This window comes from Numenius arquata, chromosome 4, assembly GCF_964106895.1.
Source record: "Numenius arquata chromosome 4, bNumArq3.hap1.1, whole genome shotgun sequence".
NCBI classification, from domain to species: Eukaryota; Metazoa; Chordata; class Aves; order Charadriiformes; family Scolopacidae; genus Numenius; species Numenius arquata.
The window spans coordinates 45155150-45182143 of record NC_133579.1 but is presented as its reverse complement, the minus strand read 5'-3'; the positions used below and the strand labels follow the sequence as shown (position 1 = coordinate 45182143).

Genomic DNA, 26994 nt, shown 5'->3' with positions numbered 1-26994 from the left:
AAAAAGCACAAAGTTTTCAGCTATAGGCATCTGATATATCCACCACGGGCACTACTTCTGCCAAGCAGGGAACCTGACAAAGTATTTCTGCTCCCAACAGCACAGGAATGCTATCATCTGGGAAGCAGTATTAGTAAAGCTACACGACAACATTTAGACAAAACATGCAGTGTATATTATCCGTATGGTTTATGTGACAACACATCTTTGTCTAATAAGAGTAATTGCTATTAGGCAGCATAAAATATATCTGCTGGAGAAGTATTTGCATAATGTTCAGAGATAGTTTAAAAAAAAGTTAGGATTTTCAGAGTATTAAGAATAACTAACAGCACCGTAAGCCACTGGTTAATGGAAGAGTTCACATAAAGCATGTGCAGACATCACTAACTCTTCGGCATTCCGTATCTCCTGCACTATCTCCTGCAGCAGGACAGGGGAGAAAAAAATATAATGCAAGGCGCATGGGTTGAGATAAGGACAGGGAGATCGTTTAGCAATTACCATCACAGGCAACACAGACTTGACTTGTAGAAATTCAATTTATTACCAATTAAAATCAGAGTAGGGCAATGAGAAATAAAATCAAATATTTAAACACCTTCCCCTCACCCCTCCCTTCCTCCTGGGCTAAACTTCACTCCTGAATTCTCTACCTCCTCCCCTGAAACAGCGCAGGGGGACAGGGAATGGGGGTTGTGGTCACTTCATCACACAATGTCTCTGCTGCTCCTTCCTCCTCAGGGGGAGGACTCCTCACACTCTTTCCCTGCTCCAGCATGGAGTCCCTCCCAGGAGAGACAGTCCTCTACAAATTTCTCCAAAGTGAGTCCTTCCCCTGGCTGCAGTTCTTCATAAATTGCTCCAGTGCGGGTCCTTTCCACAGGGTGCAGTCTTTCAGGAACAGACTGCTCCAGTGTGGGTCTCCATGGGGTCACAAGTCCTGTCAGCAAACCTGCCTTCTCCAGCACGAGCTTCCCATGGGCTCACAGCCTCCTTCAGAGATCCACCTGCTCCAGTGTGGGGTCCTCCAGAGTCTGCAAGTTGGTATCTGCTCCACCGTGGACCTCCATGGGCTGCAGGGGGACAGCCTGCCTCACCATGGTCTTCACCACAGGCTGCAGGGGAATCTCTGCTCTGGTGCCTGGAGCACCTCCTCCCCCTCCTTCTTCACTGACCTTGGGGTCTGCAGAGTTGTTGCTCTCACATCTTCTCACTCCTCTCTCTGGCTGCTGCTACACCACAGGTTTTCCCCCTTCTTAAATATGTTATCACAGAGGTGCTACTGCTGTCACTGATGGGCTCAGCCTTGGCCAGCAGCGGGTTCATCTTGGAGCGAATACAGGGAAGCTTCTAGCTTCTCACAGCAGTCACCCCTGTAGAACCCTGGCTACCAAAACCTTGCCACGCAAACCCAATACATGTTCAAATAAATCTCGGCAAGTCAGTAACATATTTGATGATGCACAAATTAATGTGTAATATCATATTTACTCTGTAGCTTCTTTATCTATACATTATAGGAAAAAATACATGATGTAATGTACAACTATAATTGTAAGTTTACAAGTGCAGAAGTTTTTACTTTCTACGTGAAAGCAAACTTAAAATGAGAGAATCAAGGCACTGAGACAGTCCATTACGTAACGTCATTAAAAAAATCAGATGCTTCAAAAGGCAGCCTGGTTTGCTGTCATTTACAAGGTTTCATATTCCTGTTTGAAAGGTCAATAGAGAAATTTAAGACTTGTGTGACTACAGGCAGTACTTCTGACAATAACTTTTAGTCAAAAGCGTAAGTGCGAAACAAAATCTTGTGTGTTACAAAGGCATAGGAAAAGCTAAATTCAGCTCCAAACATCCTGCAAATATCGTTTTGCTTCTCGAAGCATGGCCAGGATTTTCATTGCTTCCAATTTGTCAACTTCCATTTCCATGCTTATAATGTCCACTACAGCATCACTTACACCATCAGCCATGTGCTTCTTATCTCTGGGAAAAAAAAAAAAAAAAAAAAAAAAAGGGGAGTAGTGGAGGAAACTGCATAATAGTGTATTTTTCTCTTTATCAATAGCTTCAGAGGCAAGATACTATTGGAAAAGAGGCATTAAAAAAAATCCCAAACACAAATGCAGCTTGTACATTGTATGGCAAGATTCTCACTGAGTTTTCACGTAGCTGAGTACTGACAGTAACAAGGGTATCTCTCAATCAAACATTAGAAAGTTCTCAGCATGCTGGAATTCATAAGAAAAGAAGCCTGCTAAGCTGCCACAGAATAATTGTTTTCTTTTAGGGAGAATTGGACCTTCTGAAGACTTTTTTATTATTATATCACTATGTGGTTCCAATATAAAAAAAAACCATAAACCAACACTCATTTATTAATAACACTATTTTTAATACAAATAGCTGACATTTATTTTTTGCAGGAGAAAATACTGACATTGGGCTCTATGTTCAAACAATTTTGTCCATTTATCAACAAACTTCCTAAAAATCTCAAACCTCCAGGAAAGTTAGCATCCACAAATAACACTTCCCACTTCAAAATACATTATTATCATGGAGTTTCAGCATTCTGGCCCATCCAAGCCCGGGGTACAGCAGATGACAGCTGCTATCTCACAGCCGTGCAGTTTTATCACCACCTGTATTCAAGTATCTTATTTTCTCAAGAGAAATCTATTAGCTTGAAACCTCCTACAGCTTAATTCAATACTAAAAGAGAAAAAGCAGTAATAAGTTGCTGAAGCAAACAGTGGAACTGTGTGGTTACAAGCTCTACTTTCAAGACTATATTGGAAAAAATGGACATAGTGATGAAATTCAAGCAACCCAAGAAGGCCCTTTCAGCATCGTGTCGGTCCTTTCTTTCAGACAGCTCTGTCTTCCTAAAGCCTCGAACTTCTGCTAAGTCTGTGCTCTTTGTGAGACAGTTCATCTCCACTCTACTCACCCACATACATAGAAGTAACCTCTCTCTTTCAGCAGGACTCTGGCAACTTCCTTAGCATAAAGCCTAATGACATCTTGCACATATTTAGGTGGGGCTACTTCTGCAGTTGAAGAGTCTCTTGAGAAACAAACCTTAAGATGAGTTAACGTTCCATTTTCAAGAAAACATCTGAGCTCATCTCTGAAAGACAACAAAAGCTGTTAGCAGTAACTCCGAGATAAGCATTCTCTCACGAATACAAAATTAATGATAAATAGCAAACTTGCTTGAACAAATAGTCTCGATCTTGATGCCGACAACCGAAAAACAGCCATGTCTCTCCAAACTCCCAGTCTGTGTGTACTTCTCTGAGCTTTTGCCTAAACAGATCAAAAAGAAGAATGTACTCATTACATTACATAGTATGTAAATCCAATCCTGTTTTAGGAAGTGCAGAATCTAAACTGCCCATAACCTAATTCTCATTTACAGTAGTGCTTTAATAAACCTCTGCATTGGCAGAAATGTGAAACTGCATAAGGTAAATCACAGTCAAACCCTCCTTCTCTGATCTTCTTGAGTACTCGCTTTTGGCCCAGCTCAAAATCAATCAACTTCAAAGGTGGGTTTTTTTGCCACAGTTTTATATTGGAATAGTCAAGTCCGACACTTCCAAACATTTCACAAAACAATCCTGACTGCTGAATAAGGAGATCACTACCTTTTATCCTTCACTGGAAGCCCTATAAAAACACTTGGGAAAACTCAGCACAAAGCATATTTAGCACTCTTTCCATTTAGCTGTAGAAGCCTGCAAGACTTTATGAATAACAATCTATTTACTACTGCACCATCAGAAGAGTTATTGCATTTTCTTGAAATAATGCTGAAGGTATTGCTTTATAGGGTTTTTTGCTGCAACTTTCTAGTTATATTTTGAGAGAGATATTTTATTTATCATTGATCAAATACTTACAAAATGCTATGGATCCTTTAAAATAAAATGCAAAATACTTCTGAGACAAAGGTTGGTGGTTAAAACTAAGGAGTAAGATTTGTACATAATAATTTGGTTAAAGCAGAAGCATGGAGTCAGCAACATCACGTCAAAATTTTGCTTTGCTCTCAAATAAAATGGTTTAAAAATAATTGTTATGGGATGCAAGAAACTGTCATCCTGCTGGAACAAATGAGTCAGGTAGGAATGATACAAGATGTGTTGGATACCTATAAAACTTGTATCAATTCCCACCCAAATATTCCAATCTTTCCATTTATCGTTTCCTCCAAATGATCATGTTTTTACAAATTCTTAGCGATGAGGTATCTGTCACTTTTTGAAAAAGCATCTCTTTGCCTTGCAAAATTATGCTGCTGGAATTGAAGGGGAAAAAAAATAATTTACCTTTCCTCAAATACAAACCCACAAACCCCAAGGTTACTGCCCAGTTGATGGTGTAACTGCCAAGCTTCTGATCTTAAAACATCAAAATGCGTAAACACACAGAAATAGTGGAATGTGGGAGAAAACTAGGCATTCAGCATGCCAAGGCTTTTAATAGAGATGTCATGTACAACGGAAATGGATTTTGATTATTAAAGTTAAGCCAATCAATACTGTTTCTAACAACTACCAACCACTTACAGGTCTTTCACTAGCAACACATACATAGATGATTTAATTTCTGTAATTCACACAATTCCTTATACATCCACTACAGATATTAAATACAGTCAGATGGAAGCATAAGTTTTACTCACTTGAAACACAAATAAACAAAGAAGCACCACTTATATAAAATTAATAAGACTTTCTAATTGGCATACCACTGTTATAAAAAGTAAAAAGAAAAAGAAAAGAAAATTAACTAAACTTGTACTCAAAACCTGAGGCTGTAATTTCCTCAACATAAAAAGGTTGCTTTTCAGGTATCAATTTGGTACATACCTATGTTGTAGGAAACCAATAAATGGTGAAATTCCCGTTCCTGGACCAACCATCATGAACGGGACAGATGAGTCTGCAGGTAAGTGGAAAGTATTGTTTGGACGAGCAAAAATAGATACCTAAAATGAAATTAGATAGAATACAATTAAAGAATATTCTTAAGCAGTGAAAATGCCATGAACATTTTAGGACCTTTAGGATATTTACATAGTGTATGTGTCCACACACCCTTCCAGGTCCTGAACTTCAGAATTTATTTTTCATGTCATACAGACATCTGGAATAAAAATTCACTTGAGTTTCTGAAAAAAAAACCAATCCAACCACTCAATACTTACAGACCTATTAATTAATCTGGAGAAAAAAAACAGGCAAAACCACACAAACATGAGTTTCTGAGTATGACCACACCATAAAATTGAGGAATACTTTTAACAAAATTCATGGAATTGGTGTTCGTACTCAGAGGGGAGTAAAGCTTACTGCTATTATAGGCAACACAACCTTTTTTTATATTGTGGACATCTAAAATATTCCAGTGGAGGTAAGGATTTGTTTATAGCAAACTGAAGCTTACTGATACTGAGCTTGCTTTCTTATTTTTCATTAAAGTTTAACATGATCTCCAAAAATGCACATGGGTGAGGAGAAGCACATAACTGCTCAAAGACCTTGGAAAACGGTTTATATCATTCCGCTGATAAAACTCTAATTCTGATCTTCAGATCTGCATCTGAAAGGAAGTCTAAACATGATTTTCATAGGAGCTCCATAACTATTCTCAGAGGCGTGGCTAACATAATGTTTAGAAAATGAGAAATGACTATGTTTAATTCTTTAAAAGATTACTCAAGACTCAGCAGCAGCCATAGCAGAGCTTCATCCGTTAAAGTCATAAACAAACATCTAATTTATTTTGCATGTTAATTATGAAAGGATTTGAATTTACTTTCAAGTTCAAGAAAGAAATGAAGCACTAGAGCAAGTTATTTAAACTTTGCTCTGTAAACCTGAGTGGTATAGCACTACTCATTTCTTACCGTTTAATTCACTATAGATACTAGAATGTTAAACAGGATTATTTTTCTGGTTTGATGATAAAAAATAGTACAATTCTTCCTGCAGGGGGCAATATTTGTATTTCTATTACACTTATTCTTCAAACCACACGAGTTAGGAGGTTATTTTCTCTATTAACGATTCCAAACTGGTCATTCCTTTAAAAAATACTGCAAATGGTAAACACTTTTATAATGTAAAGTGCTTTCAATTAATCTAAGGTATTTTTGTGTAAGATCACACTCATCTATTTTGTATTGGTGTTCCACATATTTCTGCAATGTATGTGTATTGCTGCACATTTATCTAAGCTGAATTCTAGCTTGCGCAGCAGATGCAAATAGTACTGAACTTTATTCAGACCCATTTTGTAATAATCCTTTTTTTTTTTTTAATTTTTACTCCACCTCTGTTTCATGTTTGATCTTTAATCTATTGTAAATCAATAATATTTTAAATAAACAGCATATGCGAATACTGGAATAAGATATATGATGCACATACTAATCAGTTTGGTTTTGCAGTTAGTTTTAAAAAATTAAGATAACTTGTACGGGTTTTCCTTCCATTTTGCCAGACCAACATCTTGAATTATTGGCACAGTTTTCTTATAACTAAATTCTATGCTTGTTTCCATTTTTCTTAATCAAATATAGATTAGACTGGCAGTAGATCTTTTGTCATATTAATTAAATATTATAATTCAACATTTTTAATAATTAGTTTACACCTAATAACTTTGAGACCGATTAATTACATAGGTTCTCTGCCACAAAATGAAAAGAAGCCAAAAAAAAAAAGTACCTTCTCCTAGTAATACTCACTATGCCAAACCATCTTTATTGCACATCAGAAATACCACAGAAGATTGCCCTCTGTGTCACATTCAATAACTTGGCCTTTGCAAACTGTGTGAGACCTGACAAGAAGTAAGAGGTTTATGATTTCTCCCCTATTATTTGTCACCTGGAAGTGACCACGCGCCCCTCTCCTACAACACTAACAGCCATAATCATTTAATTGCACAGTGGTATTTTAGTCCATTAAAACATCTTCCAAGACTCGCTTTAGACTACAGCTGGTTGGAAAATGACTCTGGCCTTTCAGCACTGGGCAGTTTCACTACTCATGTTCTACTTTATCTGTGGATACCAGAGTTTAGCAACTCAGCAATGAAATTCCAAACATGTTACACAGGGAACTTACAAGTAGGGTAGAGCTGCAAAATGAAGATGCATACTGCCGAACCACCTGCATTACATCACAGCAGTGAACAAAGAAACCTGCAACTGTTTCAAACATATAAATTCAATGGTTAAGGGAGTTTAGATCTAATATTCATACCTTTTCAGTTGAACGGCTTCCTCCTTTTGTATCCACAGTGTTTTTAATGGGGTGCAGTAGAGGTGCAACTAACTCAGCAAGCCAGCCTGTACATACTCCTTTCCGTGAGACTGGTCTAGTGGGACAGGCAGGAAACTCCACAATATTGAACACAAACCATAGTTTTCCTGGCTGATATAAATTTGAACTGTAAAGATAAAAGCATTTTTAAAAACCCAAAACCTGAGAGATAGCTGTACAATACTACAGCAGGTCCATTTGCAGCCCAAACCACCTCATTTGAATGAAGATTCTCAGTGTTCAGTTAACTGAGTGATATTTATATATAGTTAGCAGTGTTCAGTTAATTGTGTGATATTCATATATAGTTAGAAAATGTCTTAAGATTGGACTCAGAGGCCAGCACCTACAGAAGGGAATCCAAATTCCTCTCTATCAGATTCATACATGTGTGAGCTTGTTCTTGAGAACTCTATTAAAAGACTTGCCAGACACTCAAAATAATGTTGTTTGAAATAGTCAAACCCTGGGGTTTTTTTCTGCAACAGGGACACAGTCACTTTTTCCTCAGGTAGCATCTTTCATTCCTCTCTTTCTTCTTTAGATCATAACGTACATATATACACACATTGAATATTTCATTACCTTGACACTGAATAGGATCTGGCTTGTAACTTAGGAAGATGTTCTGAAAAAATAAAAAAAAATTAAAAAAAAAAAAAACCAACCAAAAAACATAATTTATTGTTTGAGTAACCGAAATGAAAATGAAAATACCGTATAAGTGTTTACACTAAAACAGATTACAAGCATATTACAGTTTAACTGTAATTTTACTCTATTAACATTCAGTGTTTGTGTCTCAGAAATAAGCTATTAAGAGTGAACTCTATTTTGAATGTTTTTTAGACTTTGTGGAACAGATGTTAGAGATAGCATAAAATGAGGCCACAACAGTTAATGTATGGGGTTGTTGGTCAATTAAAACCAACCGTAAAGGTTCACAGAAGAGATGCCAGTAGCTAGCGGACAAAGTGAAGCCTGAAATTTACTTTTCCCTACCTTTCATCTTAGGCTGGTCTATGGAGCTCAAGAGCTCTCAGAATAGGAATTGCTTGATTGAAAGTTTCATGTATATATAATGTCCTAGAAGCAGATGTGTCAGTTCGATTTCAAACCACTATGAATACCTATGCAAATTTTGAAATCAGGGTTTAAAAAAAAAAAACCCAAACAGTGACAGAGAGAGTTTACTGGGCATTTTTTCAATGAGAATCCCACTACATATCTATCACCCTCTCACACGTTTATATCTACACATATATATACCTATACATACATAGATATGGTGTCTTCAACGGAACGACTTGTCCTAGCATGCAGATTGCACATTTTGGCTGAGGAGAAGGGTATATTAAAAGGAGACAGACATATCGCTAAGTGAACAGTGTGGGATGGTGACAAGTAAGTAATGTCAGAAAAATCGGGCACAGCAAATGCCAGAAAACATACAGTGGAGTAACAGACCCTAATCCTGCAAACACCTTATGCTTATTTTTTATGCACAGGAGCAATCCAGAGTCAACTGAAGCACAGGTATGCACCTAAGTGTTTGCAGAATGAAGGCCAAAGACTACACACAGAGAGCTCTGTTCCCCAGCAACAGTTTTAGTTTCATCACTATGAAAACTACAATATTTCTAAGGCAGTTAATGAAAGAGTTATTCCCCTTCCTTGGGAAACTAAACATTTAGTCTGATGCATTTTCAGAAATGAAACCTAATTAAGTCTAAATCAGTCACTTACCTATTAACAGGTTAAGTGAAGGCTTGCAGCTTGGAAAAGCATGAAGTAAATCCAGCAAGCAAACATCAGACTCTCTAATAAAGCGCGTGTAATCAGAGGCTCCTTGTCTGCTGCAAAGCTCTTGAAGCCTCCGTTTTTCTCCCACATCACTGGTACATTCTACAAGAGCACGCAAAAATGCCTGTAGAGAAGAAAATATGAGTGAAGGACAAAAGAAAACCTTGTCTATTTGCAAAAATCGTCACAAAACTGGGAAAAACATGGGTTGCCTAGGGACAGGAAGCAGTTACCTGACAGGTTATTGGATAATACATTTTATTTCCCAATGCACATTTTCACCTATCATGAAAAATTTACATTTTTCTTTTTTTGTTGTTGTTGTTGTTGTTTAGCTGGGGTTTTTTTGGCTGCTCCTCTAATGTCTGGGACAAGCTAGCAGGTCAGAAAATTCTACTTAGTCTGAGTGGGGAGAGACAAACATACAGGCAAATAGGCACAACGCATTCCCTGATAAATCTCAAATTTATGAAAGGTTTTCTTATTTATGTATTTGCACTTCAGTTAAGTAAACAGCCCCATAACACAAATTAATTCAAGACAAAACACCATTTGCTAAGTTACAGAAGCTGGGAAAGGAATAATAAAAAGTCTTAGAAGAGATATTACTGTAAATAAAGCGTGGTATTTAATGAGTCATGTAAATGTCGCTGTGGTGTTTTATTCCATACTTTATGCCTACATAACAGTACTGCAAGCTTTTCTTCAGGGAAAATTAAATTGAGCATCGTAAGATAAATAAAAATCAGATGTAAATAGTTAGAAGGTTTTTTCCAAAAGCAAGGTGGAAATCGACACGGTGCATAAAAGAAAAGTGATCCAAAACACCAAATGCAATCAGATGATGTATTCTACACAGAATAATACTTGGAAAATAATTTGAGCATGCTCGAACACTCAGCTTCAAGACAACAGTTTTGAGTTACATAAAGTACATTCTACACTCAACAAATAATAGAGCAGATAGGTTATAAAAACTGGCTTGGGTAATATTCCCCAGCCAGCACTCTCAGCCTACTCTTATTGTTGAGACAAATTTTCAAAATTCTTAAATACCGTTTTGAAAAGGTTGAAATGATTGGAAGATTCTCTTCTCTTCTGCTGTGAAATCCCGTAAATTGAGTGAAAAGGTCCTTTCAAAAACTGGTTTCCCTCAGAGACCCAACCAACACAACTGCTTCATTTCATCCCTCATACAAAGTTCTCTCTAAATGTGTTTTGACAATACCACAAATACACATGCATTTCCAGTTGCAAGCTTCCAGGTTTTTGCAGACAGCGTGAAAGCAAAATAATATTCACATTTGTGAGAACAAATACTATACAAGCAAATATCTTTCTTTGAATTCTTCCATGTTACTGAAATGCTAAAGAAAAGCTTTAAAATAATTTAAAAGACATTATGGTATGTTCGCAGAGAGCACATATTTTCAGTGACAAAACTTGACAGATATGGCTCCCTCTGATTAGAAATAATGATTTCTCTAAAATGCCTACACGGCCAGGTTCAGTGACCCTCCCAGTTACCTGGCACCAAATATCTAACGCTTTTCTATTTACTTCTAGAGTAGTTATGAATCAAGGAACTGCTGAATGGGAATAGAGATTTCGGTATTTCACACTTTGCCAGTTAAAGTACCAGAAGTGAAATTTCTCAGAATAAGTAAAAACAGCAGCATATGAACTGACAATCCTTATTCTCCAAGAAACATGGTAATTACAAACAAAGCAAGGATACATCCGTAAGAATCAATAGAGCATAGAATTACTAAGGATTTCTCTTTAAAAGAACAAACACATAATCACCTTTTTGGGAACTGCTCTTATTTCGAGACACCAGGTTAGAATGAATTTCAGAGTGCTTCTTTCAGGGACGTGTTGTGGACGAGTTGCTCCTAGTTTAGTGGGAGAAAAAAAAAAACAACAAAAAAGATGTTCATCCATTAACATCCAAAAATGGCATCACAGGATGCTTGTTCCTTCAAGAAATACAAGAGAGCTAAACTACATTCAACTCTGTATGTTTGAACCCCAGCTGGTTAGTGGAAATTACAAACTAAACAGCACGACAGTTTTTCAGTGAAGTATCAATGACAATTTTCCATAGAACAGCCAAAATTTATCACTAAAGCAAGAAACAGAGGGGTATAACACGAGTGTTCAAATAAATTTCATTGCTAAACCACTCAAGGTTTGTTGCCACTTTCCACCTTGAAGAAATTCAGAGGAATGATTACCAGGAAAAAGAACATCCACGTGGATGGATGAACACCAATGCCAGGCTCAAGTTCCCAAACAGAAGCTAACTCATCTATAGTAACACCAGCAGCAGCATTCTGTGGGTCCTCTCTCTTTTTTAACACATCTCTGTGACTTCCAACATGCCTCCATGAAATGACAGCTGTGTCCCAATACTGACGACAAAAACATTCAAAAGTATGCATACCATCTACCACCAATACATAAAGGAGTATTTGTTCATGACCAGTGCATCACACTGTACCTTTCTTTTTAGTGTCCTGCTTAACCTTTACACAAACAAAATAGTCTCCTTTTTCAGAAAGTCCCAAGATTTGAAGAAGTTCTTCCACCTCATTGACATTGTTGGGACATATTACACAGAAGGCATCTCCAGGCTGATAGTCAAAGACTGTATCCTGTTTTAAAATACAAGATAATTTCTATTAAATTGTATCATAAGCCAAGGCCAACAGCATCCCAATTCCTAACAGCAGCAATCTTCTGACTATTGTGGTCACATGAAGTCATATGTTCTTTTACTCTGTACTAGCACTTCACTGTTTGGACCACATCAGAAACTAAATACTCTTGATGAATACTAAAATGGACTCTTTCCTCAACAGAAGGAAAATAAATATGTACTAAGAGGATGTGTTATATAATTAGCCAAGATCATTAATTACGGATGTTTAATCATTAATTACGGTACTTTGTTTTCTGGCTTGAGAAGAACAGAGAAAAGAAGTCCTCATAACTAATGCACCTTTGTATAGAGATACACTATCACTAAAAGAAAATTTACTGGTTAAACTATTTGATGAACTGTGACTGAAATGATCCCAACTGTTTTTGTTTTCTAGAGGAAAAAAGAAAAACAGGAAGGGAAGAGCACAGTCAAAATTAAAATGTATCTCAGATTTTAAAACCTAGATTCTACTTAGTTGGCTGAGGTTCTTGTGCCCAACTGTTAAAACCAAGCTTCTGCCTGATATAGAAGCATACAGAATTATACTTGCATCATTATGTTTCTCTTATGCATCAGGTGAGGTGACCTGCATACACAGGCTGTTGAGAATGTGAGGAAAAAAAGGCACAAAATATTCAAATTTTCAGTGTGTGCTGATGACGGGATAAATGTCATACATACAAATATATGCAAAAACCCATGTCATCTCAGAGACTCACTTGCTGAAAATTATAAATAGACTCTATTTATAACTGAGACTTAAAGAAGTTCCACGGAAATTAATACAGATTAGGCTAATAGAGTCCAATAAAAGTTTGTGCCAAAATCACAATATCCCAAAGGCATAATTCTACACGTCTGGAAAACCTCTCCAAAGTAACGTATCTTCCTTTTAAAGATTTCTTGTAAAGTAGTATCGAGCACTCTCTGCCTTTTATCTTCAAACCAATATACAAAATATGATCTTTCCTGAGTAAACTAAACCAGTTTTTACATCTAGGGTAACGGAGGTTGACAGTTTGAGTATTATGTTAACAAGTCAGAGCAACTGAATGCCAGAGGCAGAAATGGTGCTCAAAAGCTAACGATTCTTATCACTTGATCATACTAGTCAAATAATTACTTCTGTAGATTATCTAGCACAAGAAATAGTCACAATTTACTATACAGTTTCTAAATATTTAAGTAGCATACTTAAAACTTGAAAATTTAGTAATTTTCAGTATTCCCTGCCTGCCCTTTTCCACTGTAAATTCCCTTCAGAAAGGTATTTCAGTCAATACAATAGCTATGGAACAACAAAGAAATTAATTTGACACTTTATTTCTGTTTTCATTCCATGGAGTCATATGTTTCAGTGAAAAATCCAAGCTTTACTTACAAAATGGAGCAGCCTAAACTGACATCCTGTTGTATGGGGAATTATTTTTTTCTTTTTAAACATTCAAATAATTATCTCCTCAGTTATTATACATAACACGCATGCATTTCACCCTTTATTTTAACCCACTAACAAAAAAAGCCATCATTAGCTTACTGCAGTATCAAGTTCTAAGAGCAAAGCAGTTTTTATTGCATCTTCGCAAGTGAGCTGAACTGCTTTTGTAACTGGCACTTCAAAGGTGGTTCCCTCTGAAACCAGTGAGGACAGATGTGGATTCTGAAAAAGAGGACACAAAAACTTACACTTAAAATGCAAACCAGCTGAATGACAGTTTACTATGACATACGGGAATTAGTGTTGCTACAATTCTTTTCAAAGAATCTTAGAAACCAATTCAAAACAATGAGGAAAAACATGAATCTTCTATGTGCATAAAATGTTTTTCTCTACTTTTTTAGAAATCACATCCAAGCAGTAACAGGCATATATTCAACTATAAAAAGTCAGTAGACTTGAACAGTCTAATGGGCCTAAACCACTATCAAATGCAGCAAGCTGTTTCCTTTTTCAAGAGCTGCCTTGAAAACAGCCAATTAGAGAATGGCATTTATGTTAAAACCCAAAACCTCCTGCCTAATAAAAGGATTACTAGGTGTACGGAACAGACATAAGAAGTAAGAACAGAAGCTACCTAAAAACATCACTGCAGATTTACAGACTAAGACTTTGGGGTGCAGACGGGGCTATTATTACAGGCAATTTATAAGAGGAATTTTAAAAGCTACAGTTAAGCTACACTTAAGTAGAGCTAATCAGCAAACTCTACAAAACAGCATCATGTTACGCCACAACATTTCTACACAGATGAAAATGGGCACCAAGAATTCTTAATGGCACCAAGAATAATTCCAGGCCAACTCCGTCAAAGGCTGTCACATGAAGATCAGACTACAGTCCTCATTTCTCCATCACTATGGTCAGCAAGCTTCATTTGATATCAATTGAGACAAAAGTGAAGAGGCGGGAGAGACACCAAATGTCCATAACAGTACTCTGTCAAATGAAAAGGAATTATGCTACCAGTAAAAATATTGGTTAATCTGAAGATTTTCTAGTTAAAAAAAAAAAAAAAAAAAAGAAGACAGGAGAATCACTTGAGTATCAAGTTATTGTGCATCAGCTGCACTGTTATAACTGTCTCCATTCATATTCCCTTCAAGTCAAGCTCAAAGCATAATGAGATCACTATTTAAGGACTATGCGTTAAACTTTATTTGGAAGGAATATGAATGGAGACAGTTATCACCGTCCAGCTGATGCACCCACCTCTTTTCATTGTAGTGTCATGTTTGTATTTACAAGTATGGCACCCGGGACCTACTTGTTGACGAGGTCTAGCCAACTATGTCAAAAATAGTGCTAAAGGAGTAAAAATCAAGGCTCAAGACAACCATCCAGCTTTATATCTGAAATCTGCACTATAATCTTTAATCTGTCACTGAATTCTAGATTAGCAGATTCAGCTTTTTCAATTTGCTGTTCAAAAGTAAAATTTACTTTTTTTTCTATTTACAGAAAAGTTAAAGCATCAATATTAGAACCTGATCAATTACTTCAGAGATCAGTCTGAATATATGCTATGACTTTAAAATAAGACAATGGGCTCTTTTAACCACTGTAGTACCACTTTCAACACAAGTCTTTAATCGAAGAGTACCTGTAAAATCATAAATCTTCATTTCAGTAATTTGGATTATTTAATTCAACAACCTGAGCAAAACCAACCAAAACATGAGGTTTAAAAGAAAAGCAAATCTATCTAGTGTTTAAATTCATATGCTCTTACAGAATTATATTAGCTAAGCTAAGTAATTCTCTCAGCATTACCATTGACACTCTCAACAGAGAGAGTGTCATGGCCCTGAGGATGCTAATGGGCTTTCATGGTCCTGATCAGCCTCACCAGAGGACTCCCAACTCCACTGCTGCTCATGGGCCCAGGAGCCTCATGTCAGCTCAGTCCCAGGTCTTCAGTCCCCACCTGAGCTCCATCAGAAGTATGAGTCAGCAGCTCAGCCACAACCATGCCCATGGCTGGCTACAGATGCTGTTGATTGAGACCTGGATCTGCAGACCAACTTCCCAGCATGGCCCCAGACCTGCCTCATTCCCACAAACTTGCCTGATGATCTGCACTCTTGGCTGACCCTGGCTGCCTTCTCCTGGTTTGCATTGCTTGGGTATCAAGGAACAGGGCTGGTTATGTTACCACACCCAGCTCCTGGCTCCCTGTCCCTTAAAGAGCAGCCATCCCTCACTGCTCCCTCGCACAGATAACCAAAATGTCTGGCCTTTGGCAGGCAACCAGAAAAGTTTGGGTCATGCTTTCCAGTTCATTTTGAACACTAAATATGCCAACTGGAGATGATCCCCAGCTCATGTTAATTCTTCTCTTTGTACAGCAGGTCTTTGTTCAACATGGATTCATAGGAAAAGCACACTGGCTTTTGATCTACAGTTCATCTTCCATCTCCAACAGTAAAATTATGATCGCGTTTTAACAATGACAAGTTTCTCTATTATTAAATATGCAGCAAGATTTTGAGCCATTTTACACCCTCTTAAGGTATTCTGCAAGTACTAAAAATTTAACAGAAACTGTACTATACTCCTTTCTGCAGGAAGATGTTTTCACCATCCTAATATAAGACACTGAGGATTTTAATTCTTCCATTCCTGGCACTGCAAGGGCAAATTATTATTTAGCTAAATTATACTTTGACGTGAGTCCATAACTCATATGGTAGTAACTAAATTTTCACAATATAAATGGACCTTTCACTTACAATTCATAAACTTCCTGCGTTCAGGGATATATCCGCCTTATAGAAGTATCCACTTGCTCTTTTGAGCCATATGTAGGAGTAAACACTCATGTTGCTACCAGAGCTGAAGGCTTTCATCATTCAAAGTCCTTACCTCACCATGGGTGTCCTGAAACTGCACCTCTATATATTCTGGTGGCAAGGCAGGAATATTAAGAGCAGACTGAGAGATGGGAGGAACAGAATGGACAAGTGAAGGTTCAGTGTCTCCAGTTGAAGCCACAAGATTGATGTCAACCAGTTTCTGTGTCAGAACATCAGAATTTCTCACTCCCCCATCTTCTAGCTTCAAGTTCTGTACTTCTGAGCTTAAGTTTAGTTCATGCACAATGTGGGGGGCTGCTGAGAGAGAGCTAGAAACAGCATCAACATCACTGCTCATCCCTTCTTTTTCTTTCTGCAATAGAAATGCTTCCTTGAGGGCAAGCCAAAGTCCATCAATCCAAGGATCAACCACTAATTCCAAACTGGAAAGGGAGTAAAAAAAAAAAAAAGGAGAAAGGAATGGATGAATTATTGTGACTTACTGGACTGTTAATTTAAAAATAATGAAAAGACAACAAAAGCTAAAAATACTATTCATTTTCCATTTTTAATATATCTGTAGCTGTTACCAGGATGACTTTTTTGTTAAAAAGTATTTTCATTTAGTTATTACCACTATGTAAACTTATAGAGTCTAAAGCGTATAACAGCCTTACTCTTCCTCCAGTTTCTCATTTTTATTTTCTTACGCTGAACTTTATAACAGGAAGTTGAAGGGATGGTAGTAAAATATGCGACTTTTCATTGTGCAACAGCAATATCAATAGCTTACACTAATGTTCCATTTTCATTATTTTAGAACACAAGATATAAGTTTTATGGTTATGGTAATGTTTGTGTTCAACTGCCTCGTATCATCACGCACAGAAGTGATATTATCTCCAGTTCAAAATAAATAAGCCAAGACTGCAGCCTACTGGCGAGAAAGAACAACAGAACAGGAAGGGAGTAGTTTTCTTACATAATTCCTCTACAGCAATAAAAAAACCTCTGCTTACATAATTCCTCTCCAGTCACAAAAATAAAGGACAAAACAGAAAAAAATTATGGTTTATGGAACAGAGAAAAAAAATAGAAAATATTATAGAGTTTGTTTAAAGTAGCTCTACTGCAAGATGTGAGCTTGGATAAAGGCCTGATGCATATGTAGAAACAGATTCCATTAGCCAGTACCACACATACTGGGAACTGGATTTATTTTCATTTGCTTCAGTAAACTATCTACATTTTTAAATCCCTCCACTTCTTCTGAATTACTTAATTTTTGTAACTGCTGCCCTCCATTTTTCCAGGCATTACAGATGTTTGCTCACACTTTTAAAATGGAGTTTTATTTAATGGCTATTGAGATTGAAAAAGCCTACTGTGTTCAGAAAGGACTCATTCCTTTGAGGTGCTGAGTATTCAAGTCCTACTGACCTCAAAGAGTTCAGAATGTTTAGCCAAATTCACACGTTATTACTGCATGCTGAAAAAATAAAATCCAAACTAATTCAGCTCTTACCCTACGCAATCATCTGCTAATCCTGTGTCGTAGAAGCGCTGGGCACCAAGTTCTTGAAGTCTTCGGTCTACTGTCTTTCCACCATTACAAAAGAATGTGTACTCTGAATCTCCCAGACCTAGCAAACACAAGGAAAGAGTAATCATATCAATCAGCCAGTCACCCAGGCTACACAGCCAAAGATCTGCAAAGACAACACAGGATTTTCTTGCAGGCAAACAGAAGATCTGATATAGCAAAGTGCGTGTTACCAGGACACTTTGGTGACCTTAAAAAAAACCTGTGTTTGTTCCAAAGTAGGGCTGAAAAAGTGGTTCCTCTTTCACAAATGTAAGACACAGAATTTCCCTCAGAACGCTTTTCTGTGAATATTTCACACTTCAGAAGAATATTGCTTTAGTTTGAGGCATATACAAAAAATATACAAAAAATACAAAACCACTATCAAAGAAAAAATGTAAGGAACTGAAATAATTACAAAATAGTGAAACTGATAAACTGTATGTGAATTACCAAAATAAATTACCTCACCTTCAGGTTAAAATTCTTAATATATGTCAAGGACATAAGGGAGACAGTATTAAAAGTAATTAAAAAATATTGGAACCTTGACAAAAATAAATCAAACACAGGAGTGATTTTAAACAATATGAATTAAGAAATGTAGGGAAATGTGCATAAAGGAATCTGGTCCAACATTCTCCTCCCCAGGAATCAGATTTCTTTGTAAAGCTCAATTTCACTGCAATGGGTTTTCTGCCCGTTAACAGTCACGAAGACATTCTGTTAGAAGATGCTCTTTGTTAAAAAGGCATTGCACTCAGGAGTTATGCTCATGGAGGACCTGAGATTTTAACAGATCAACTAGACCACTGACCCACCCTAGAAGTGATTAACAACACATACCTTATCCTTAAACACATACCTCATTAGATAAACTGATGTTTATCTAACAATCCCAAAGGTTAGGTAGTCTTCACAAACTATAAGTAATTCACACCACTGTTTCACTATCCTAACTATCACATTTTTTCACTGCCTGACCCTTTCTTGTACAAAATTTCAAACCACTAGACCCTTATTATTCCCACCTAGCAATGGACTATTCCTTTCTCCTTCATGATAGCCTTTTTTTTTTTCTTTTCTTTTAAGAAGACTTTTGCGCCCTCTCAAGTACTTAGAGCAAACACTTCACTGGACAAGCTTAAATAGGTACTATGAATGTATTTTAAGACTGATAACTTTTTAGACTAGAATCACAAAACTTATTATAACTTAGATACTATAATAATATCTGGTAGAACAAAAATCAGTATTAATACAATGCTTATCTTGATACATGCATATATGCATTCAGTCAGCTACGAAAAACCTAACCATTTCACAAACTGTAATGTATAACTAGGCAACAGCATAGCATCTTCTCAAAACGTTACATGATTAAGATGCATACATTTCAGACTACCACATTATAAATCCACTAGAAATTTCCTTTCCTTACTAGAAATCTAGAATTTTCCTCGCTTCTACCTATCAACTTAAATTTGTCAGGCAAAAATAACCTAGGTTCAAATAGAAGCTTTTGGAGTTTGTTTAAACACAACCTGAACGCTTGACAAACTGACCTTACCATCAGCTGAAGATGTATCAGATGTATTTTGCATATCAATCTTTAACCTGAAGTTTTATTCCTTCTATTGACAAGTATGACATTCAAAATTTAAAAAAAATATTGCAAATGTAAAGGGAAGGGATGATCTTAAAACCTTATTTTTTAAACAACATTTTTTACTGCCTTTCCCTCTATATAGGAAAATGCTCAATTACTCGCAAAGTCAAGTAAACTAGTCCATAGAGACTTGACATGAGATTAAAACTTCAACAATTATAGATAGCTTACATCATATTTTGTTTATGCAAATAAAATTAAACTATAAAAAAATTAAATTGTTAGCTTACCTTCAGATCATTTCTGTGATACTTTTCCTTTATTGCTCATAGAGGACATTACACAAAAAAGCTGTTCATGTTACAAAAATAAATGTTTTACAAGCACTTTAAAAAAAAAGCAAACAACCTATTCACAAGTAAGAAATACAAAAATCATTTACTGACAGTCAAGTGTTGCAATAATATAGAAAATACTAAATCACCTAGCAATCCATACTGGAGATGCGCGAAATGATCAGGCGGCAAGGTTGTGTCTCGAATTTTCTTTACAAACTTGCGGGCAGCATCTGGTGGGTCTCCAGTACCAGTAGTGGAAATAATAATAACTACAGGATCCTTCTCTGTTTCCAGGTTATACTACAAATATAGAACAGGTAAGTTACAAGGTGCCATTTGATACCTATTTGTGGCCTTATATATTATCTTCCACCCTTACTTTTCCCAAAAATAGACAGAAAAATGTTTAATTTCATTTTACTTGTATTAAACCACAGAAACTCTTTCAAGACATATTGATGATTCAACTTACAATCTTGGTTAGAGTTTTCAAGACCAGACTGGCTAAAGTTCTGAGGAACCTGCTCTGACCTCAGCTAACCTTGCTGTGAGACGACCTCATTAAGTCCCTTCCAACCTGAATTATCCTATGATTCCATACACAAATGCTCAAGAGCAGCATTTTGAGTAGGGTGGTACACACACAAAGAATACTTCACAACTGCACTCAGATAGCTTAAATATACAACTCCTACAGTATTTGCTTTGTCAAGTGGAAAAAAGTATCTTGTATATATGATCACAATCACACAGTTAGCCATAACCCCAGTAATTTCATACATATAACAGGTTTGGCTGTACAAACCCCAGGGATCATTTCTAAGTTTCATTAGGGATCATTTGGTTCTGTCTGATAACTTCCATGTTACATCTATCTTTGCCACTAAAAAGCCCCTGTGCTTTGGGGGCACTACGGTAGATAGTGCCCCTAAGATAATGAGTCACTGCTCTACAGTCTGATTCATTTTGGCCCCTTCACTCTACTCTCAATTCATTCATCTCCCCTTTGTTAATGCAGATCTCTCACATTTCCCACAGTTTTACGTGTGTTTCATTCTGTTTCTGTAATGATTCAAGCTTTCCACTGATAGCGGGCTGCAGCATTGTGCTCGCGTGCTGTTGGTCAGGTCACCCGCACAACACGCTCTTTCACAGCACCCTGATGGACCATGGGTTTTGAATCACAGACAGTGAGTGACCTACGTGAAACACAGCTCCACAGAATCACAGACACTCTGTTTGTGAGTGACCTCTGGAGGTCATCTAGTCCCATGCCATCCTCCAAGTGGGACTAACTGCCAGTGCTGCCTAGGTCAGCTATGACTCTAGCCGGATTTTGAAAACTTCTAAGGGTAGAGATTCCACTCTTCTGGGCAGCCTCTTCCACCCAGAAGAACTTCTTCCATTAGTTTCAAATCTGAGTTTATCAGGCCGCGCTCAGTGGGTTTTGCCTTCTGTTGTAGTCTTCTGCTGCCAAGAAGACTTTGGCTTAAGTAGGCGGTTCATTAGGTCAGTCCTTAGCCTCCTCTTTGCCAGAGTAAGCAACCTGAGCTTCTTTTACCGCTCTCTGTAGGTTTCAGTTTAAACTCTCTCCCAGCATTCCAAGTTTAATAAAATAGTAGGGTTGTGAGAAAATACAAATAAAGTTTGCAAGAGATGCTATGTTTCATTTCAAGCAGTTTCAGGACTGTAATTCAAAACTTCAGAGTTTGAGCAGTTATCTTCTAAACACTACACTCAATAAATCACTCAAACCTTATCCCCTCCTCAAGGCATATAAAAAGTTACCCCTTACATCCACAATCCAAAAGGGTTAGGAACACAAAGAAATAGAGTATCAAGGAGTTTCACTTTTGTAATTTTTTTCCAAAACCTTTCAGAAGGACCAAAAGCAGTTGCATGGATCAATTTAAATTACCATCTGGGACAGTGTCTTGCTACTGACAGTGGCCAATTGCAGGTGTATAAGAGAAGAGCGTAAGCACGCAAGGATATTGCCCAAGTACTTTGACAGGCTTCACTGACTTACGGTCCAGAGATGTTCCAAACAGAGGTTTTGTCTTTTACAAGTTCAGGTGAACTCCCAAGTATCCACAAATTCCTGAGACTTCCAAAACTGAATTGTAACTTGTGGAAAAAAAGGCCTTAAGGGTCCTGTTGCAATAATCCAGATTTTCAAAGCTTCCACAGCTGTTTTTTTAAACTACAAATACAAGAGCTTTTGCAGTGTACTGTCACAGATGACTATTGCTTTTACAAAGAAAAGCAAACCCTTCAGGTACAAAATGAGATGGTATATTGGTATCACATAAGAAGTAACACTAGATTATGTTCAATTTAAAAAAAAAAAAAGAAAAAAGATACAAGCATTGAAAGTAAAAGGTAGTATACTAGAACAGAGGTATGATTAGTTCACTAAATTCTTGCTTGCTCCACTACACATTCCCCTGCGCAAACTTAAAAGACCTTTTGGAAGCCACATGCCAGTGGACAGACTACTTATGAAGAAAAGTCAAGGCCACCTGGCCTCTGGAAGGACAAGAGGTCCTGCACCGATTTGTATCAATTATCAAGAAGTCTGATGTATCACTAGGCCAACAAGAACCTTACACAATTACATGTTTTTTAACTCTACCTTCCACTTCTTCCTATACCCTTGGTGTTACATCTTTGTCCCATTCTTTCTCTTTCCTTCAAAAGTATGCCTCAGCTGAGCACAGCAAGGGCACGCAACAGCAGTGAGCCGCCTGCTCAAGCTGTGAACCGCTCCTGAAGGAAGAGGATGGGATCAGATACCCAGATATGTCTTACCCAGAATAACACATATCATGGCAGACGTGCTTATTCAGACAACTCGCCCAAGGCTGACTACATGCACTATGACCCAAGATGATCTCCATTTAGCCTTGTATTTTACTGTTCCTATCTCATTTCATTTCAGTCTTTCATCAAGCATAAAAATCAATCACAGTAACCAACCAAAGGTTAATGACCTTTTCTCACCTATGAGAGTGTAGGTGAGAGACACTATTTGGAAACAGCCAGTGTTTCTGAGACTTGAGCAGTATTTGATCATTCATTTCTGTATGGCAACAGGATCACATTATAATTATTGACTCTGTAGCCAGCTATTCCATCTATAGACCTTCATAGCAATCCCTTTAAGAGATGACAAGGTCTGAGAAATACCCAACCACAACACAAGGATGGGCCTTCTGACTGACAAATATGAACAGAACAGAAACTTCTTACTTCCTCACCTAAGACATACACACACACCCCTCCCCAAAACACGCATATTGTAGAATAAACTCATATCTAATATGTCCCAAGGACTTCACAAGAGGCACCACCAAATTCAAGCAAGCTCCTGTGCCAGTACGTTATGCCACCCTGCCTTCCCCTCCCCAATTACATCTATGCTTCTAGAAGTTCTCTTTATTTACAGTAAAAGGTAAGGAAAAGTTTAAGTGATAAAATCTACAAAGCTGCAGAAATTACTTTTTTCTTCAGTGCCCAATTCTTGGATTCTCAATTCAGTACATCTTTCTACCTCATCAATAACTTGCAGTTCTGAGTTGTCTTGCCAAATTTGACAAAATAGATTTATTCAAGTGGCAGGCTAGAAATATCCTGCCTACCGCCTTTCTGAAACTAATCTCCAAACCTGTCAAATGCAGAAGAAATGAAATGGAAGAATATAAGGAGAACCTTCACATTCCCTGCTGGCTGCGTAGAAGTCTGTTAACACTTTGCTACATAGTGAATATTCATTCCAATGCAGAATGAATGCGTAGCATGTTGGGTAGCATTTCCAGCTACCCAACATGCAGTGTTATCCCCAGGAAAGCAACTTGCTAAAAGGGAACCAAATTATTTATATAAACTTTTCACATTTTCAAGTGCATGAAAAAAAAACTTTTTTAAGGTAGCATTTTCTGCTCATCTCATATGAAATACCAGGCTATCGAGTTTGGTTTGTTTGATTTTTTTGTTTGAGGACATACAGCTGAAAGTACTTTGTGAAGGAAATTACAGTCCATATTGCTTTTAGTCACAGGCACTAACAGTTTTCACATCCTTACCCTTGTATAACAGCAACAATAAAAAGCCACTTCCTTGCTCAAACCAAGCTTTATATTTCTTTCTAGAATATATCTTGAGTTACCCAGTGTGAACTGGAGTGACTGCATATGCTAAATAACTCAAGAAGACCTCACAAAAGCTCAGGGTCATGCTGAAGCCCACACTTAAGAGAATACAGGACCTCAACGTCACAGAAAAACAACAGAAAAAAAATAGTCATTTCTAACAACAGGAGATCTGACCAGTAAATAAAGAATTCATTCACTACTGCATACATGGTTTTCTAGAAGTCACTGCAATGTTGTTAGAAGAGAGATCAGATATATTAAAATACTGTTCTAATAAGAAAAATCACAAGAAAGATGTGCCTTTGGCAGAAGGCTACTAAGCATCTGTGAGTATTGGTCCAAATTACTGATTCATAAGAAACAAAAATTTAAAACTAGATAGTATATTTTAGGTGGCTGAATGTGCTCAGCCTTCATGATTATTAACAGCCACCACTCCAGCACATGAACAAAAATGCAGCTCTTAAATACCTATTTGTCAAAATAACATGGAGTACCTCACCTTGTCCATTTCACTTATACAGTGCATATCAGCTTCAAGTCCATGGGCACCTGCTTGCTGCCATATTTCCTCAGCTATGGCTTTTGCCTGCCCCTTTTGTGTTGCATATAGGAGCAAAAACCTCCTTTTTAAATCACAGCACATTTCTGAAAACACAGCACTTTTTTATTGTCCCTTAAAGACACTGCAGGGGAAAAAACAAAAGAAGAAAAAAAAAAGGGAATTTATTGCATGCAGAACAGCAAGATTTTGCTTTGCTTATTAGATTAAAAAGATATACTTTAGGGGATAGAAGTACTGGTGTTTAACTTCGAAATGAGGCATCTACTCTGAAGAGAAGCCATTTCTCACAACCAGGATTTGCAGACCAGTTTGCGAAGGACTCGTAGTATTGGACATATGTGCTGTACTGCCTTGATATTACAGTAATATTGCAATATGCCCAGTATCAAGAATCTAGTTTGTAAATAATACAATAGAGAAAGTAGTTTCCTGAAAATAAATACTACTTGTATTATGTAAGTTGTACTTTCCCGTTTAAGTCAATGACAACTTTGGTAACTTTTCTGAGATGTACTTGAAAATAAAACAAAACATAGACCTGGTGAAGTCAAACTACAACACCTGAGGAAAAAAAAAATATTAAAATTCTCAGTGTTTTCTTTTCCAAAATCAGTATTTTTGGCCTGAAGGCCTTTACACTTTACTATCCACTATGTCTATATTTTAGATCTCCAACATTGTTTTTCATTTCATATTTCGAAAAGGATCTTCTTATACAAGTATAACTACAGAATTGAAAGTTTGGGGTTTTTCTCCTAAAAATAAGAAACCACCTTAGAGAAATCTGCTGTAGTGCAAAATGCTACTCCCTCACAAAGTCTTGCAAGCAGCAGGATGAACGAGATGCACATCCTTATCCACTCAGCTGTCCCATGAAAGTTCGAATGCAAAAAGTTTTCTTTCATGATTTTGACACAGGCAGAACACAACAGATATAAGGACAACTTCAAGAAGCAGCAAATAAGAGACAAGCAGAATGTCTCTTGTGTATGTACTACAAATTAATTTTCTGTCAATATTTTCTCACTGCTAGAGAGCTGCAGTAGAACTCAAATACCCAGAATTACAACTGAGTAATTTTCAGTTCCCAGTTTAAGATTTTTTTCACATGCCTGGGCCCAGTTTGCTGCACTTTACCTATTGCTCCCACACAGATTCAACTACACAAAGCATTCAGTGTACTAGCCACACACACTGATTTAAGGAAACCTGTGGCTAAGAAATTTGAAGCATATCTTTTTCTTGTTTCTCTCAAGGGAAAACCAACAGAGATCAACTGCAGAAGATGACTACTGCACTCTACTGATATGATACTCCCACAGTATTGTGGAAGGTTTCTCCAATAAGAATTTTTTTTTTAAAGCAACTTGTAAATTAGAAGTGGTAAAACTAAGTCATAGCTTCCTAAGAGTACAGTGCCTGTACCATACGATGAATTCCATGAAAAATGTAATTACTAGAAAATTTTAAGGCTTTCATTGGATTTTTTTCTACTCCATTTTCTATTATAGTTTTCACTTTAAATTGACTATATTATATTACCTAAAACTATTAATAAATACCTTAACAGTTGCTTTAAATAAATTTATTTAAATAACTGGCTTCATGCGCATGTGCACAGAAGAGGCAAAACAATCCACAAAATGATTTTTCACCCTCCTTTTCAAAAAGAAATACAAAGAAATTTGATGACACAAAAACTATGACAATTCCTATGAAATACAGTTTAAATACCCTCCGATCCCTGTAGAAATACAGATTCATCCTAGTCACATGCTATATTTCCACCCTAATGGTTCTCGTCAGCAGGTGGCAATGCCTGACTACAAAAGGAGAAAAACAATAAAGATAAAGCAGAATTTCATTACTACATTCTTTCTCATGCCTCAGAAAGGGAGAAAGATAATCAGTTTTCCACTGGGACCACACCATAGCATAGCACAGAAGCTTTCCGTACACAAAAAGCTGAGGGGTAAGCTGCCAAAATTATAGCCAGGGGCTTAACAACAGACTTCAAACAAAACAGTCAGCTTGAGAAAGATGTATAAGAGAAGCATGAAAATCTGCAATAGCAGGGGGAGAGGGCAACAGAAAGAAGAGCAGTCACAATGTGGTCTGACATGGCCAAACAGCACTGTTATCTCTGCCTAGGTCAGGTAGAGCAGCCTCCCCATAAGACACTGTGAGCTGCTTCCACTCCAGTTAGTACAGTAACAACAAAGGGTGCAAAAAGTAGCTACCCACATGTTGAGTGCATGCATGTGAACTGGCAGGGAGCTTTCTCACTGGTGTGTAGACTAGTAGATAGCATAGAGACACAAAAGTTAGAGCAATCACATCTCCCACAGAAGGTGTGTGTAAACAAGAGAACCCCCACAGCCACAAGAGAGGATTGTGCTTGAGATGCATACCTCCTAAGAGGGGACTGTATGCGTATATAACAGTGCAAATGTGTGCTTGTGGGAAGGGGGGAGGCCACAATTAGACAATTCCTTGGAATTAGATACAGAAGGCTGTTTAAATATTTGTAGACATTTATTAACATTTTCTAAGTGCCTAGCATTGTATCTGTTGCGGTGCTGCTATTGATC

At 37.2% G+C, this 26994-nt stretch overlaps 1 protein-coding gene across 1 annotated transcript; it reads right to left on the bottom strand.

The window, feature by feature from the left end:
- Positions 1–525: 525 nt before the first annotated feature.
- MTRR (5-methyltetrahydrofolate-homocysteine methyltransferase reductase) lies at positions 526–24484 on the bottom strand. Its single transcript, XM_074146310.1, has 14 exons — positions 24341–24484; positions 19831–19984; positions 17678–17795; positions 16223–16595; positions 13397–13519; positions 11656–11809; positions 10959–11047; positions 9096–9276; positions 7935–7977; positions 7290–7476; positions 4887–5005; positions 3226–3318; positions 2960–3139; positions 526–1992 (listed from the first exon to the last, which is right to left on the bottom strand). The coding sequence occupies exons 1-14, from the start codon at positions 24482–24484 to the stop codon at positions 1848–1850; spliced, it is 2103 nt and encodes a 700-aa protein (XP_074002411.1). The 3' UTR covers positions 526–1847.
- Positions 24485–26994: the final 2510 nt, after the last annotated feature.